At 41.4% G+C, this 16,124-nt stretch overlaps 1 protein-coding gene across 9 annotated transcripts in view; it reads right to left on the bottom strand.

Annotated features, from left to right (window-relative positions):
• clasp2 (cytoplasmic linker associated protein 2) overlaps nt 1-16,124 on the bottom strand; it is a 153,035-nt gene that overhangs the window by 17,283 nt on the left and 119,628 nt on the right. For 4 of the 9 annotated variants that reach the window (XM_057827947.1, XM_057827948.1, XM_057827952.1 and 1 more), the window contains 7 exons: nt 15,743-15,849; nt 15,634-15,657; nt 14,823-14,978; nt 14,646-14,737; nt 14,504-14,567; nt 6,175-6,338; nt 6,031-6,109 (listed from right to left, as the gene is read on the bottom strand). In XM_057827947.1, the coding sequence (XP_057683930.1) occupies nt 6,031-6,109; nt 6,175-6,338; nt 14,504-14,567; nt 14,646-14,737; nt 14,823-14,978; nt 15,634-15,657; nt 15,743-15,849 (686 nt within the window). Of the gene's footprint in view, nt 1-6,030; nt 6,110-6,174; nt 6,339-10,393; nt 10,397-10,589; nt 10,650-14,503; nt 14,568-14,645; nt 14,738-14,822; nt 14,979-15,633; nt 15,658-15,742; nt 15,850-16,124 lie in introns of all 9 variants that reach the window. The other 5 variants (XM_057827950.1, XM_057827951.1, XM_057827953.1 and 2 more) reach the window with 2 other exon arrangements.

The following is a 16,124-nucleotide window of genomic DNA, read 5'->3' as shown; positions in this document are numbered from 1 at the left end:
AAGAAAACATTATGAAATGGCTAAAATATGACGAAGACTAATAAGTACAGGGTGTCCATAAAGTCTCTTTACCATTTCAAAAATTTATTAAAAATGCAATTGATTAGATATTTTATTCAGATTTGTTCTATTATATTTAGTATTTATTGAAGTTTTTTTTTTTTTTACCTCTTTTAATACACTTCTACATGGGCAGCATTAGTTGCACGAAGCACATCGAGACGGTACTCGATTTCTTGCCATGTTCGCTGCTACCTGGTGAAATCTGGTGATCGTGAATGACAACTGAATGACCTTCAACCAACCATCATTTTTCAGCAAGATGGTGCACCACCACATTGGGGGCTGCATGTTCGTGGGTTCCTCAATCAAACATTTCCAGACCGATGGATTGGAAGGGATGGGCCAATTCCTTGGCCGCCACGTTCACCAGATATCACTCCCCTGGACTTCTTTCTATTGGGCTATGTTAAAGATATCGTGTATCGAACAAAGATAAGGGACATTACTGACCTTAAAGAGCATACGACATGAGAAAAAAAGTCTTAAATAGCATTATTATGTGAATTACAATCATATTTTGAGACGATTCGACTATATACAACAATTTAGCAAAGCGCAGATGACGAGAAATTAGTCTTTTAATCTGCCATGTAGCCACGCCTACCATTATAGGGCTCTAGTGTCCCCAACAGGTGGATGACGTCAGCGGAAGAATGGGCTCATCGGTTTTACTATTCCGCCCATTGAGGGGGAATTATTCAGAACGAGGAAAACGCAACGAAGAGAGCCGCAAAATGTCATTGTTTCAGTCTCTCTCTACTCCAATATTTTTACAGGACATTCTTTTTATCCAAGTATTTTTCCCCAATAGCTAAATAAATGGCTTGAGAAGGACCAGTCAGCCCGTCGAGGAGGAACTATTCACAACGAGGAAAACGCGATGAAGAGAGCTGCAAAATGTCATTGTGTCTGTGTCTTTACTTCAATATTATATAAAAATGCACTTATTCAGGATGACATGGCAAAATTACTCCATAATGGTCAAAACTGTCGACTTTACCTTTACTGTCGCACCTCCCGAACGATATTTTATGACACCTAAATCGGACATATGTCATTTCCCTTACCCGGCTTCGGAGAATGTAAACAAACCAAGAGGCGTGACAGCTAGCCGACATGCTAACCCGAACCGAGTGATGTTTCAAAGTCTTCGAAGCGGAAAATCACACATAACTAGCCCGGATTATTTGACATGACGACTGGGTTGTCGATTGTCATCGCGGATCGGCAAACCGGCCGGCGGAGAGCAATTTACAGTTCGTTCCCCTCAGGAGGGCGGCTGCAGTTGTTGTGTAGCTAACGTGCAGCTAATGTGCACGAGGAGAGCTTTTTACATGCCTATCAATGATCAAACGTAAGTAGTCCTTTATTTAAAGAAAGTTTGTAGTGTTTGCTTTGTAATAGCTGTATTAATATTTGACATAATACGAAACAAGATGTTTACTCACTTCCTCGTAAGTCCAATGGTCCCACAGTAGTAAGGCTTGGCCAATATCCACGGTGAATGGGAACCTTTTGAAACTCCAAAAAGGCGCACACGCCTCTCCCTCATAAAGCAAGATTTTTCTTCAGCCGTTTGGCTGGCGTGATGCGAAAAATAAACGTATTAATCCGCAAAATCAGCTGAATCCTTAGTCCTCATACACAACAGTATGGCTGTTTAGTGAAGAGGAGGCCGTCTCCCGTACACGTCACAGCGCCCTCCTCCTCAATGCAAGACCGAAGCCGGAAGTCACTCATTTTCATGGCGCGGGATTAAAAAAACTAAATAAATATGGCGATCGCGTCCACACACATCCAAGCGGTCCATATCATTCAGGAGCATAAAATACCGCGTGTATTATGAAATAAACATGCTTTTTCGTGTCACATGCACTTTAAGCGAAGGATTACTGATGACATTGCCACAATTGATTAGGCTATGCTACAGCGAACATGGCAAGAAATTGAGTACCGTCTTGATGTGCTTCGTGCAACTAATGGTGCCCATGTAGAAGTGTATTAAAAGAGGTCAAAAAACTAGTAAACGCTGAATACAACAGAACAAATCTGAATAAAACATCTAATCAATTGCATTTTTAATAAATTTTTGAAATGGTAAAGAGACTTTCTGGACACCCTGTATTTTCATCCAAAGACTAAGACGAAAATTTAAAAGGGCTGTCAAAACAACACTAGCTGGAAATAGTCATAAGCCTACAATAATGCTAATTTGACACTTAGTAGTTCTGTCTTTTAGTTTTAGGTCAGGAGACGTGTTAGTGGCTCTGCTCATGATAGACATGCCAACCAAATTTCATGTTCCTCAAATGTACTGGGAACACGGCGCACAGTTGCTCCCCCCCGGAGCGCACTGACCTGGCAGGAGCGTCTCCAGGCGGCGGCCTGCTCGTCTAGCGAGCAGGCGTGGCGCCGCGCCCTGGGGGGGAACAATTTTACCACGGACCCTCCCCTGCCTCGCCCGCAACACGAGCTCCGCACGGGCTTCAGAAAGAGAGAGGAGAAGCACGGCGTCAAGTCAGTAGAGTGAGAGAAAGTAAGGAGTGAGCAGGAGAACGAAAAAAAAATGACGAGGGGAAAAGCCGTATTTCCACCAAGCAGTACCTTACGGATGGGTACGAAAATAACCGGCTTCGGTCGCTAAGAACATAAGTTAAAGGGAACCTCCACCTTAAAGACAAGTAATTCCTAAAAGATAAATGTTAGTATGAGTTATAATAATTTGATATTAAAACCCCTCTTAATGTTTTCGTTTTAATAAAATTTGTAAAATTATTTTAAGTGATAGGTGCCATTCTTGTTAACGTTGCAGTACGGTGACGTCACCAGGCCTGCTGCCGAACTTCCAGCGTGTCACTCGTTAGCTACCCAAACATGTCCTCGGTTCTGCCCTTCCAATTTGAACCAGAGCGGCAAAGTGATGAGCGGGATAGCACTGTCGGTCGTTCACAAGACGAGCAGCAAAGGCAAAATGCAGAGTAGGAAATACCTGATAAGACAAGAGTTGGGCAAAACTGGTGATGTACTCCCGGCAAGTGCGTCTCAATGACAACGGCGCGAGTGAGTATGCTGTGGAGAACTCCGGTTTTTGTTAGTAGATCTTCAAGGTGAGCTATTGCGTGATCAAACTTATTCCAATATAATTATGTACATTGTTAGCATCCAGAGCTGACGTGTGCTTTACATACAGTACTGACCAAAAGTTTGAACACACCTAGTCATTAGTGCATTTTTATTTTCGTGACTATTGACATTATAAACTCTCGTGTGATAGTCAGGATCGGACTCATGACGTGGCTGACTGTCCTCATTAAATTCGTCAACTGGCTCGAGTGTCCTCCATGTCTTGTACATCCAACTCACGCTTAGCTACGTAAGGGTGGTCTATATTAAGTGCTCGGCGCGCATCAGCTGGCCACTGTATCGCTGCATCGGACGTGTCTGGATCAGTTTGGGTGCATCATTCATAGTAGGTGAATACTGAACAGACACATTTACTGCCTGATGAACAGACAGTATAGGTGAATTATTAGCTTCCTCTGTGACTAGCGGTACGCCAGAAGGTTCGCCTACCGCTGTAGTGACAGGAGTGACTTGCCTGAGAGCGGCCAGCAGTTTGTCTTTGGCGCCTTATTGCGTGCATTTCACTCGCTATCCGAGCGCGTTGAGGTTTCTTGTGAGGGAAAATAGTTAGAACGGCATTTGATTTTAGTCACCGCTTATATCCAGCGTGTCGTGTGAGCTCTTTCATAAGTTGTCGTCGACTAAAAGCCTCGAATGTGGTAGGAGAAAAATGGCAAGAACAAAGCCTTGGGTCTTTGGGAAGTTTTGTCAGCCTGCATGCATTTTCCCAAACCTTTCTCCTCTTCTTGTCAATAGGAAATCTGTGGAGACTCACATCACTCCGCTTGTTTCCATTTGACTGGAAATTGCATCCAAAAGCAGCACATCGTGGCATTTTACTTGGCGAGTTTAGGCAGCAATACACAATTGTCGTACACAATTGGAAACGTCCTAATTACGTCATCCCTCCGAGCCACAAAAACATGGCGCCAACTATCCGTCAAAATATGTACTAAATATTATAAAATATTGCCATTGATTGAACATTTTATGTGTTTCTAACAACATATTTTACTACAACAGAACAATTGTTGTTTAATAGAGCCTACATGTCTTTAAGATCGAGGATCCCTTAAATAATAAGCACATTAAATGGTAGCTTTTGGGTGCTCACTCTTATATCATGCGATTTCGAATATTCCCCAAATTCTAATTAACACATTTCAGAACTTGTGCAACACAACACGGCTACTACCCACCATAGCCGACGTCAACTACAACAGAACATGAGAAGTAAAAATACCCACTCTTCTACACCTCTCTTACTCTTGTCAGTCACATGGTGCATTCAGGAACAGCATGCAAAACACAACCGCCACATTAGAACCCGGTTACATTATTATTATTCAGATTTTTATTTATAATTAATGTTTTGCTATGTGTAATTGCTATCTGTAATTGTACCTGCAGTATTTATGAAGGATTTCGGTTTTCGAATTATAACGTATTCCTTTGGAAAAATCACGCTCGACATACGACCATTTCGACTTACAAACCAGGTCCTGGAACGAATAAATTCATATGTAGTAGACGTGATTGGAAATTGGGCCGATCGTGACACTTCTTTAGAGGATCTGAATCGCCTGAAAAGGATCTGGTTTTTAATTGAAGAAATATATTTATGTTTTTCTGTTTCATGTGCGTACAGCCTTCATCTCCCTCCTGCTGCTTTTCTTGCTCAACAGTGCAGCTGGCATTTGCATGTTAAAGTTAACATTGATTGACAGGTTTGTAACTTTGATGCTGCCAAAGAAGCCTGGGAGCGCTATACTGAAAAGAGGCCGCATGTTTAACAATCTCAATGATGATTGACATATTGTTGAGCTTATTAAACTTAGCGGTAGTGTAATGAAGCATTTGATAAGGCAAGTATTTTTCTGTGTTATTGTTTAAAAATAATACAGTGGGACAGTAATGTTTTTTTTTATTTATTTATTTTTTATGGGAACAATTCGTGACTCTGTATTGGCAGACATGGCTGCAAAAATATGCAATCGGGACATCCCGAGTATGTAGAGGTACCACTGTAATCAACAATATAAGACCCTTAGTGCTGAAAACAATCACCTATTTATCGGAATTCAAAACGCTTGAGGAAATGCAATGGAATGTCTGGAGCTGTCCGAGAGTCAATAAATGCTGAGTGTCGTGGTGCAAAAGGAACTACAGGTCCCATTCCAGTTGATAGTACAGTACCTCAGAAGCTGAAAATTTGACAAGACAACCTAATTCCATATCAATGGGGTCCCATTCGTACACAACACACACAGATTTTACTGTAGTGCTTGGTGGAAAGGCTGAAAGTTAATACGGTGGTGCCATAACTTATTCATTGAATTTATTTAGTGACAATGAGTTAAAACACTCAAGTTTTGAATCTCTTCCTACTGAAATGAATGGAGTTGCCATTCATCTTTTACAGCACTTCAAAACTGCAATAATATTAGTAGTTTTTTCTGCAAATGGTAAAAAAATACAGCACCTCTGAATATGAGTTGCCACTGCTTGTGTTCAGGTACAAGGTTTACAATTTATTGTGACATCGATGATAGCTTTCTTTGTCTATTTCAATGTGTTAGGGTTAGTCAGAAAAATTACAGTACCACCGTATCACTAAATGCAGTAAGCAGGGAAAAGATTCCGATAAGGAAGTGGAAAAGAATGTGAAGGCGGTGTCAAGGTAATGACGTTATACTACGTAGAAAGAACTCCATCAGGAGGCCATGTCAACAGATAAGCTTGTAACAACTGTTACCATGTTTACTGCCAATACCCCATCCCTTCTGGCGACTAACTCTTGTTCTGACAGTCACAGACACGCGCACAGACCTTGTAGGGCTTTACCTTGAGGTTGGGCGTCTGCGTTTGGTCCACGGTGAACCTCATGAGGATAGTAAACTGGAGGTCGTTGGGGAAGGCCTCACTGTAGGGATACAAAGCCTTAGAACAGCCATGCTGGAGGCAAATGTGAGTGCATTCTTCACTGACCGCGTCACGTCCAGCGCCCTCTGGACCTTGGCTTGCACTGAGCCGAGGAGGTCTGCGCCCATCTTTTTCAGTAGCTGTGTGAGTAACACGAACAGCCAGTCTTGAAGGTCGTCCTTATGGACTTGAATGAAGTCCACTAAGGTCTCCAGGAACATGCTGAACACCTGACACCAACAACAACAAAAAAAAAACAGTTAAATTGGCTCTCTTTATCAACCATGGTGACAACAAGTGGTTGTTAAAGCTAAGTGCTAGTCTAATTAACGAGTGACCCATGTCAGGCCGCTGATGCAAACTAGCCATTCTAAGTGTGTACGGGCTATCCTATAGCTTCACTTATTCACTAGAGACATACTTGGAAATATAACATTTGGTACAGGATTAGCAATAACAAAGCAAAATGGAGGCTGTCAATTCACTCATGCTCACAGTTCATTTGGTTTATAGTGGGTTCCCTCGACAAAACACATACTGCTTAAGCACTCAGCTTGCCCTGTCGAACCCTAATCTGACCTATCTTCCATCTTCCGTCTCTACTTAGAGAATTTTCAAGTTACGAAACTATTTCCAGACCCAATTAATTTCATAAATAAAGGTACCACTGTATATATACAGTGAGGAAAATAAGTATTTGAATACCCTGCGATTTTGCATGTTCTCCCACTTAGAAATGGGTACAGTAGCCTTTGATTACAATTACAAAGGTCAAATGTTTCCTGTAACTTTTCAAGAGGTTTGCACGGACTGCAGCAGGGATCTGCTCCACACAGATCTTCTCTAGATCAGTCAGGTTTCTGGGCTGTCACTGAAAAACAGCTTCGGACCAAGATTTTCTATTGGGTTTAAGGTCTGGAGACTGGCTAGGCCCCTCCAGAAGCTTGATATGCTTTTTACAAAGCCAGTCCTTGGTTCTTCTAGCTGTCTGCTTCGGGCCATTGTCATGTTGGAAGACCCAGTCATGACCCACTTTCAATGCTCTAACTGAGGGAAGGAGGTTATTTCACAAAATTTAACAATACATGGCTTTGGTCATCCTCTATCTAATGCAGTGCAGTCGTCTAGTCCCATATGTTGAAAATCACACCCAAAGAATAATGCTACACCCCCGTGCTTCACAGTAGGGATGGTGTTCTTGGGATGGTACTCATCATTCTCCTTCTTCCAAACACTAAGAGTGGAATTAAGACCAAAAATTCCAGTTTGATCTTAAATGACCACATGAGTTTCTCCCATGACTCCTCTGGATCATCCAAATGGTCACTGGCAAACTTAAAACGGGCCTGGACATGTGCTGGTTTAAGCAGGGGATACAGCGTCGACTTTGTTGCTTGCTGACCACGCAGCCTCCTTAGTTAACTGTCTTCAGGTTTTTCGGTCCTCTGCCTTTCTCAAAAGCTTCCTGTGCCGTTACTCCATTTCCTGATGTTTTCTATGTATGCTGTTCTTAGTCTTCCGCTTTTACATCGACCCTCTACCTTTCCTTGAATTATGTCTCTCGTCATGCTGCACTTTCTTTTCCTACTTATGTGTCCAAAGTAAGACATTTTCTTTTCAATTATTCCTGGTAGAAGTTGGCGCTTGATTATGAGTTCTTCAAAAATGCTTAAATTTGTTCTTCTTTCTTTCCAGCTGACTCTCAGTAGTCTTTGGTAAAACCACATTTCTGCTGCATGTATTTTCCTTTCCACTTTCTGTTTGATGGTCCATCCTTCCGCTCCGTATGATGTGACGGCCCTGGCCGTTTAATTGTATTTTTTGATAGTCTTTCAGTCAGCTGATCGTCACCTCCGCCAGCTGGCTGCCTCCCCTCCAAGCGTGACGTGTGCTGACCGACACGGAATGGGCACATGTCGTGGCCACCACTGATTTGCCACCCGAGGAAGGGCACCAACTTAAAAAAACAGCCGCTGTCAACACTCTGGGAGGTCGCGTTGACAGCATTCGTGCCGGGGTCCTCCTTGCCAGCTATTTTGCTTGCCATTCATTCACTTGTGCATTTGATCGCTAGTTGGTTACACTCCCGCTTTTTCGGTGAGGTCTCTTGTGTTATTCCGTTATTGGATCTTTTTTTTTTGTTCACACTGTACATTAGAGGTGGGAATCTTTAGGCACCTAACGATTCGGTTATGATTACGATTCAGAGGCTCCAATTCGATTATAAAGCGATTATTGATGCACCAAAAACACATCCCCCATCCACCCGGCTTTTTTGTACACTAGTTCAAAAATTGTTCAAAAATCCTCTCAGGCTAAACAAACTACTCTTTCAGTATCAAGTTAACCGTTAAAAACAGTAAATAAAATATTCAAGTCCCCATTCTGTATCGGCAGCTTTAAACTACATTAAATTAATTTAATGTTGTGAATCAACTGTTAAAGTTGTTAAAATTGCTCCCGTTATTCCATAATTTTCCTTCTGTCTCCTTTCGACGTGAAAGTTTTAAAACTGTTTCATCGTTTAAAGATAGATTCAAGTCAAGATTTTGCTGTTTTTTTTTTTTTTTAAAAGATAAAAAGTAATTAGGTTCGCTACAACCGAGTCTTCTAGAGAAGTCTACTGCTTTAAGATGGCGCCTGTTTACTAGCGTGGGAAAGTCTGTCATTTCACATCTAGTTCTAGATATATTTGTTTTTTTTTTTATCTAGCGTCATGAGTTGAACATGATATTTACTCTCGGTCTGTTCCTCGTTGCGTCCTGAAGACCGCGCTGACTGTTTTATTTCCGCTTCACCTGGTATAATTTAATAATCGGAATTTGGATGTTTGTGAATCGTTCTCGAATCTTCCACGGCCGAATCGCGAATAATCTAAGAATCGGAAATTTTGCACGCCTCTACTGTACATATAGAGCACTGAAGTAGTAGGGGTAAGCTGCCATTTCTGTTCAACCCGTTTTCTCATGTTTTGTTTAATGTAGGAAGCCAGTGTAGTGGCTGTCTTTTTGTTCTTTTTTGGGCTTACCCTAAAGCCAGCTTCTTCCGCATTTTGTATATTGTGTTCATTGAGAGTTTGACTATTGTAAATAAATCGTGCCTATTGTGAACTCGTGTGGCTCGTTTTATGTTACACCCTTAGCGAGCCGTCCGCGGGACGTAACAGTGTTATCACTGTAAAAATGAGGCTCCTCAGTATCTTGAGTTTCGGGGCATTGCTTAATGTTCTGTCTTTCCAAATGTTGCTTGGCTCGATCATTTTCCTTTTTGCTATTCCAATTCGTCTGTTGATGTCTTATTCCAATTCCGTGCCATGCATGATTTTAAACCATGACGTCTTAGTGGATTACCAACCGTAGCCTTGGAAATGGTGGTTTCAGCTCCTTTCAGGTCAGTGACAAGCTCCTCCTGTGAAGTTCTTGGCTGATTCCTTTACCATTTTTAGGATCATTGAGACCCCATGAGGTAGATCTTGCATGCAGCCCCGGTCCGGGAGAGATTGACGGTCATGTTTGGCTTCTAACTTTTTCCAAAACTTGCTCCAACGGTGGATCTTATATCACCAAGTTATTTGGCAATTGCCCTGTAACCCTGTCCAGCCTTGTAGAGGTCTACAATTCTGTCTCTGGTGTCTTCGGACAACTCTTTGGTCTTGACCATGTTAGGAATTGGAGTCTTCCAGATTTTATGGAGTGGACAGATGTTTATATGCAGCCAAAAGCCTCAAACAGGTCAAAAAGTCAGACTCAAAAAGTTCACCTCCACTCCACTTATTCGTTGGACTTTTTAAACGCGGCTAACAGGTGTTTGAGGCTGACAATTCTAGCTAATAGACAGGTGACAAATAAATTGTTAAAAAAAAAATATCACACAGTTATTTCTGGATTTTTTTTCTGTAGATTCATTCCTAAGTAGGAGAACTTGCAAAATTGCAGGGCGATCAAATACTTTTTTTCCTCACTGCGTATTTATTAAATCATGTTTTCGTATCCGAAGTCCCGCAGTTATTTCTTTCTTTGTTCCCACTGAACTTTCTCGTCAAACAACCACCACGAGATACCGTGGGATACCAAACGGCGCCTCTCAGACTCTTCCCATGTTGCCGCCACTGCGGGTAATCTAACGCGTACACAAATCCATTCTTTGTGCTTTGAGTTATCGGGAAGCGACTGTAAGGAGTTTCACGTCAAAATCCATTATGCCACGGTGCCTTCAAACAACAGCCTGAAGAGACCCGTGATGTCAAGGAACACCGCGTCCTTCAGACGGTTTTGACGGGACTTACCCTCTGCGGAGTTCGAGGGAGGACGAGGATGAGACATGGCAGCATGGAGGAGAAACGAGAGGACACACCGGTTAGAATTCAAAAGAGACAATCTCACAAACATCTGGAAATGTGATGTCTTGCGTGGACGAGATGCAAGAAGGAACCACAAAAAAAAAAAAGGGCAATGAAGTAGGAGGGGGATGGGATGCGGTACCTTGAAGGAGGCTGAGCTTATACCGGATTCTGCCGTGCCGTACACCCTGCCGGAGTCTCGCTGAAATTCATTGAAATCATCAAAAGGTCAAAAAAAAAAAAAAAAAAAAAAAAACTTAAAAGGAAAACGGTAGGCAGGGAGGGAAGAGGATCCCATGCGGGTTAGATGGAGCGCAGTGAAGCTGGTTAAAATCTTTTTAAAATAAGATGGCAGCCCGTCTATATCTTGAATTTTTAGTGAGGAAGAAAAAGAAGCCAACACGGCCAAGGACGGTTCGTCCGGTGAGGTCACGCGCACACTTGAGCGTGCCATGCCGTTAGGAAACTGCATGCCTGAGTTTTTGTTTTTTTGTGTTCTGGCGTGGTTCAAACTGACCCAAAATTTTCGTTTTTTTCCAAGTGAACAAAAATGAGGATGGAACTTTTGTTTTCTATACAATATAGTGATCCCTTGTTTTCGCGGGGTTAATGGGGACCGTGCCCCCACTGTGATAACTGAAAATCCGCGAAGTAGAGGCGGAGCTTATTTACATAAAAAACAACATTTTTGGGGTGTATTCAATGTATTCATTCAGATTTAGCATTGGAAAGATGCAAATAAGACATGTTTTTTCCCCTTTCCCCCCCAAGGTATAAAAAAAAAAAAAAAAAAAAGATTTTAACATGTTACTTTCCCACTAAATTATTTTTAAACAAGAATAATGAAGCAAAAAGATTGTCTTATTAAATGTTTCATTGAGTGAGTCCACTCAAATCCACTCACGTTCCTAGCTTACACACAATGAGTCGCCAGAGCTCATACATTCGGCGCCTTTCAAGGTAGGCGCTCCCGAGCTTCTCTGGCAAGATCAAAAGATCAGAGCTGTCACTCATTGTTAACTTTGACAAGCAGCTGCTTGGTGAGCAAGAAAAGCAGCAGAGGGGAGAGGTGAAATGCTGTACGTGATCGGATCGGGACATCTGTATAAAATACTGTTTTTATTTGGTTTTTAATTGATAAAAAAAATCTGCGATGGACTGAGGGCACAAAGTAGCGAGGGATCAATGTACTCACAAAAAAATAAAATAAATGGAAAAATGTGATTTGACGATGTCCCGGCTTTTTGTTTCGACTTGACTCAAGATAAGCGATCTGTACGGCTTCATACAACACTTGAGATACCCGAATGTTGACGGAACAGTCTGAACACTCAAGTAGGGTTGACCAATTTAAAGATCGGAGAAAAAAAAAAAAAAAAAATCGATCTCTGTGATGAGCCATGATGTATTTTGCAGATGCAAACAAACTAGTTTGGCCGATTTTTAACAGTAATGTAACGATCGATACAGATGGATTTTGAATCGATACGAGAATTCCGTGATGTAGTATCGCGATATACAGGCAGTCCCTGGGTTACGAACGAGTTCCATATCTATGCTGGAGACGTAACCCGAATTTCCGCATAAGCCGGTTTTAACCTTTTAAGTTGCCCTAAAACCTGTAACATGTATTATATGTCATATTAATTAAGAAAGAAGTAAAAAAATAAAGATAGATATTACTTTCCTGTAGTAACACTGATCATACCATAGTTCTTCTTACAACTGACATTTATTAATTGTTCACCAGCAAACTGAAATACAATAATGACAAAGAGCGTACAATAATGCTATAAAGTCAATCAATAGAGACATATTTGCTTACAAAAACATGCCTCAATGGCTGCACACCAATACCGAGGGAAATAATGTTCAAATCTTGGGCAATTCAACAAGGACAACGGCAGCTATTAGTGGCACTGGTCCAATGGTGAAAACGAACGCTGCTCAATAAACTAGCGGGCTAATAGCAAGCTAACAGGGGGAAGAGCCGTTTTCCGTTTCTCTGCCTTCTTGAAATGTTAACTGGCGTTCACCCTCTCTTACCAACGTGAAAGCAACGCTCGAAACTAACAGAAAATAGCGCTGGTGTGACGTCGAACAAGTTCAAGTGCATCAAAGGAAAGCGGACCACGCATATACTGTAGTTTAATGAAATACCAGATATGCATACAATAACTGTAGAGATCACCATTTCGATTAATTAGACCTAATAAATAACAAAATTAAATGACAAATAATATACTGCACTTAAGATAAATGCTGAGAGGTGGCGGTCGAGACACTGTTATGCAACTTCAGGGTTCCCCCTATATAGAAAAGAGAATGGCTCACCGCCACGCCAAAATAAAAGCCAGCACGCCTTGCAAGTTAGATGTTTTTTAAAGATATGTTCTAATTTATAATTTGTATAATTTAACAATACGTCTGTGATGCCATATGCGCCAGTGTGGGGAAACCAGTTGACCTTTTGCATTGCGTTACTGCCATCTGTCGGTCAGAATAATTCACTGCATCTATTTTGTGACAAAGTTTGGTTTTCAAGTCATTTACTTGCACAGTGCTGTGTGTCAGTCGCATTGACATTCGTGACTGCTTTAATCCTCGGAAATATATGTTTGTAAGTATTTTACGTTTACAGTAACCTATTGATGCGCAATATATGCATACCTCTGTGGAAAAAAGTAATCAGTACAAAACTTAAGTCTTCTTGTTGTATTATAGAAGCCAGCCTAGGCTAGTAGTAGCTCAAGCAAGTTGTGCTATCTATATAATAGTTGTGTATGTAAGTGTGTTGTACAGTTTGTAGTGTATTAAGTATTGAATATGTGTATGTTTCTGTGTTATAGTTTCACAATATAAAAACGAATGATTTCACATAAAGGCAAGAAAAGACCAAGCCTTGTGGTTTATTGAAGTACATTCAGTGTTAGCTGGCTGTCGGGCAGTGCACAAGGAAACGCACTGTTTTGGGCAGTACAATGAATTAATGAATGAATATATAGCTTATTATTTACGCACTATTTGCCAGAAGTCGTCTGAAATAGCATGTGAAATAAAAATTGTTCCTTCACATGCTTTATTTTGAAAATCACATCAGTTGTCCAGTTGCAAGCTTGTGCCTGACTGCGTTGGTGTGGAGTTGGAAATTGGGAGAAAAGACCACAGAAAAGTATTTCAAGTTAAAGAATGCAATTCTAGTTTAAGTCAGTGAAAATGACCTTAACATTGACATATCGTTTAAGTTCTTTATGACGTGTGTTTGACCCGAATCTTCGCGTCCTAGCATAGCATTTGTTCGTTTCTGATATCACTGGTTGTTTCAGATGAGTATTTTGAAGTATTAAGAAAAGATTTTAAGTTGTCGAGTTTTGACATTAGCCTGGCTGATAAAATATTTCAAATAGAAATTTGTTATGGTTCTTCTTGGCAATTCTTGGAAAAAAATTAATGTGAAAAATTCTCATTCGTCATGATAATAAAAGCAATTTTGCCGCGGCACGACATGTTGAGAATGTCCGACTCCGATGTAGGCCACCACTACATCTTTTTAAAAAATCCTAGGGGAAACCCTGGACTTAAAAAAAAGACCGGAGAAAAAACAGTTGACACGTGACGAGAAGTCCAAATCATGCAAGTCGGGTACGTTGCAACCCAGGGACTACCTGTATCTCAGAATTGTTTTTTTAAAACCCATTTTTAGAGAAAAGGCTTTCTAAAACAACTTTTAACGGCTCACTACTTTGTCGCATAACTTGCTGATCTCAAACTGGTCAATTTGAATACTGTTGATCAATGGTTAGGTGCCATCTTGGTTTCATTTCAAGTACAAATTTGTACATGTAGCTGTAAATCCTGATTCTACTAGAACTAGGAAATCTATCGGTCCATTCACAGATCAAACATTTACTGTGAGTGTCACTATTCAATGATGTGGAGTGTCTTTAACCTCATTTTTGGGGGGGCAGAATCCGGTACAGTGAGGTATGGCGGGATGTAAAGTGATGGACCAGTGCACTGTGTCGGTGTGACATGCGTTCCACATGCAAACCATACCTTGCTATGAGGGTCGGCGAACATGCGGGTGAAGATCTCGCACAGTCTCTTCAATTCCACACGGCTGCAGATTCCCCAAAAATCATCAACTTTCACTCGCTTCGCAAAGATATCAAACCTGGTGTTCTGATGTTACACCGACCTGAGGGAGCGCTGGTTCTTTAGAAGAGCCTGAAGTCCTAAAAGACCCTCCTTTCTCTCGGACCAGTTGGCACTGGCGCAGCGGTTCAGCACCTGGACAATCGAAAGAAATCCTTCACTTATTGATTTTTGCCTCCTTAGTCCGTGGCGGTCGAACTTCTGTCGAACAAACGCGCACCTCGGCCACATCTTCTGTCTGCCTCATGTACGTGGGAATGGCACCGCCGTTCCTGGAGCTGTAGGATCTCTCTGAGCAGGCGCTGGATGCGTCGCTGTTAGCGTCATCGTCAGAGTACATGCTGTAGTTTTCATACCGCCGCCGTGCAGGCTTCTTCTGCGGGAAAGGCGCAAATGCAAAAGAACAAAAAGGCGGGAAAATTAACCCGGAATCACGTTGCATTTTTCTTTACAAAAGCCAAACAATCAATTCAAGTTCAATTCGGGTCAATTTGTGTTGATTTTGTGGAATTCTTGGTCACTTTGGGTCAATTGTAGGGGTGGGGACCTAAGGGTACCTCACGCTAAGGGTGTTCCAAAAAATCGATTATTAGATGCATTGCGATTCGACAAGTGAGGATTCGATTACAATTCATAAATGTTCAAAAACCATGATTTTCCTTAATAACTTTATGACAGCAGCTTGAAGCGGAAAGAAATTACAGACACGTCTGCCGCCCGGACACCTTTAATCTATTCCTGTTGGATTGTGTGGCATTTACAATTTTTCAATGATAAATTTGGAATTATCACTGCCATGCCCTTCCAGTCTAAAATAGATCGACTGGCAATGCCATTGAAATATAATAACTTACTCAATGTCACCCTTAAAAAAAAATGCAGTTTATGTTTACGTAGGTTTTCTTGAGTTAAGTTTCAAATACTTTTTGTGGAAATTACAATCTGTGCTCTTTTGAGTACTAAAGTCAGATACACAAGCAAGGTAAGACTGGACAAGACTTAAGGTACAAGGCAGGGTAAAAGAGGCTGACCTTAGACCGCATGTCTCCCAACAGCTGATAGCATTAACAAGAGGTAGAAGCAGGGTTAGTTTACACACATACGCACACACGCTAACGCACGGTTAGGATTTTTAATTACCAGGGCATCTGCCAGCGCTTCTTCCACATCCGAGCCGGTGTTGAGGACCCTCATGGCGCTTACTGAGGATGACAAGCGACTGGACTGACCCATGCCAAAACTCGAACCTACATTTTGGAAGCAGATGAGGGAAAAGGTGAGGGGAAACTGATAGGAGAAATGAGTAAAGTGCTGCCACATGCTTTGAATAAAATAAAATTAAAATAATAATAACACCAGGGACGATGGCGCATCCATGACGAAACTGTAAGTTCATTTTTATGATTGGTTAGATGACATTTCAGGACAAAATATGACAAAGAAAACAGAAAGAAGGTGTCAGTGTCGAGCGGTACAACAGTTGTGTTCATAATAGCAGTGTGGAAGTCTTTTGTAACTCAAA

This window comes from Corythoichthys intestinalis, chromosome 22 (genome assembly GCF_030265065.1).
Source record: "Corythoichthys intestinalis isolate RoL2023-P3 chromosome 22, ASM3026506v1, whole genome shotgun sequence".
Taxonomy (NCBI): Eukaryota; Metazoa; Chordata; class Actinopteri; order Syngnathiformes; family Syngnathidae; genus Corythoichthys; species Corythoichthys intestinalis.
This window is presented reverse-complemented; position numbering and strand designations above follow the sequence as displayed.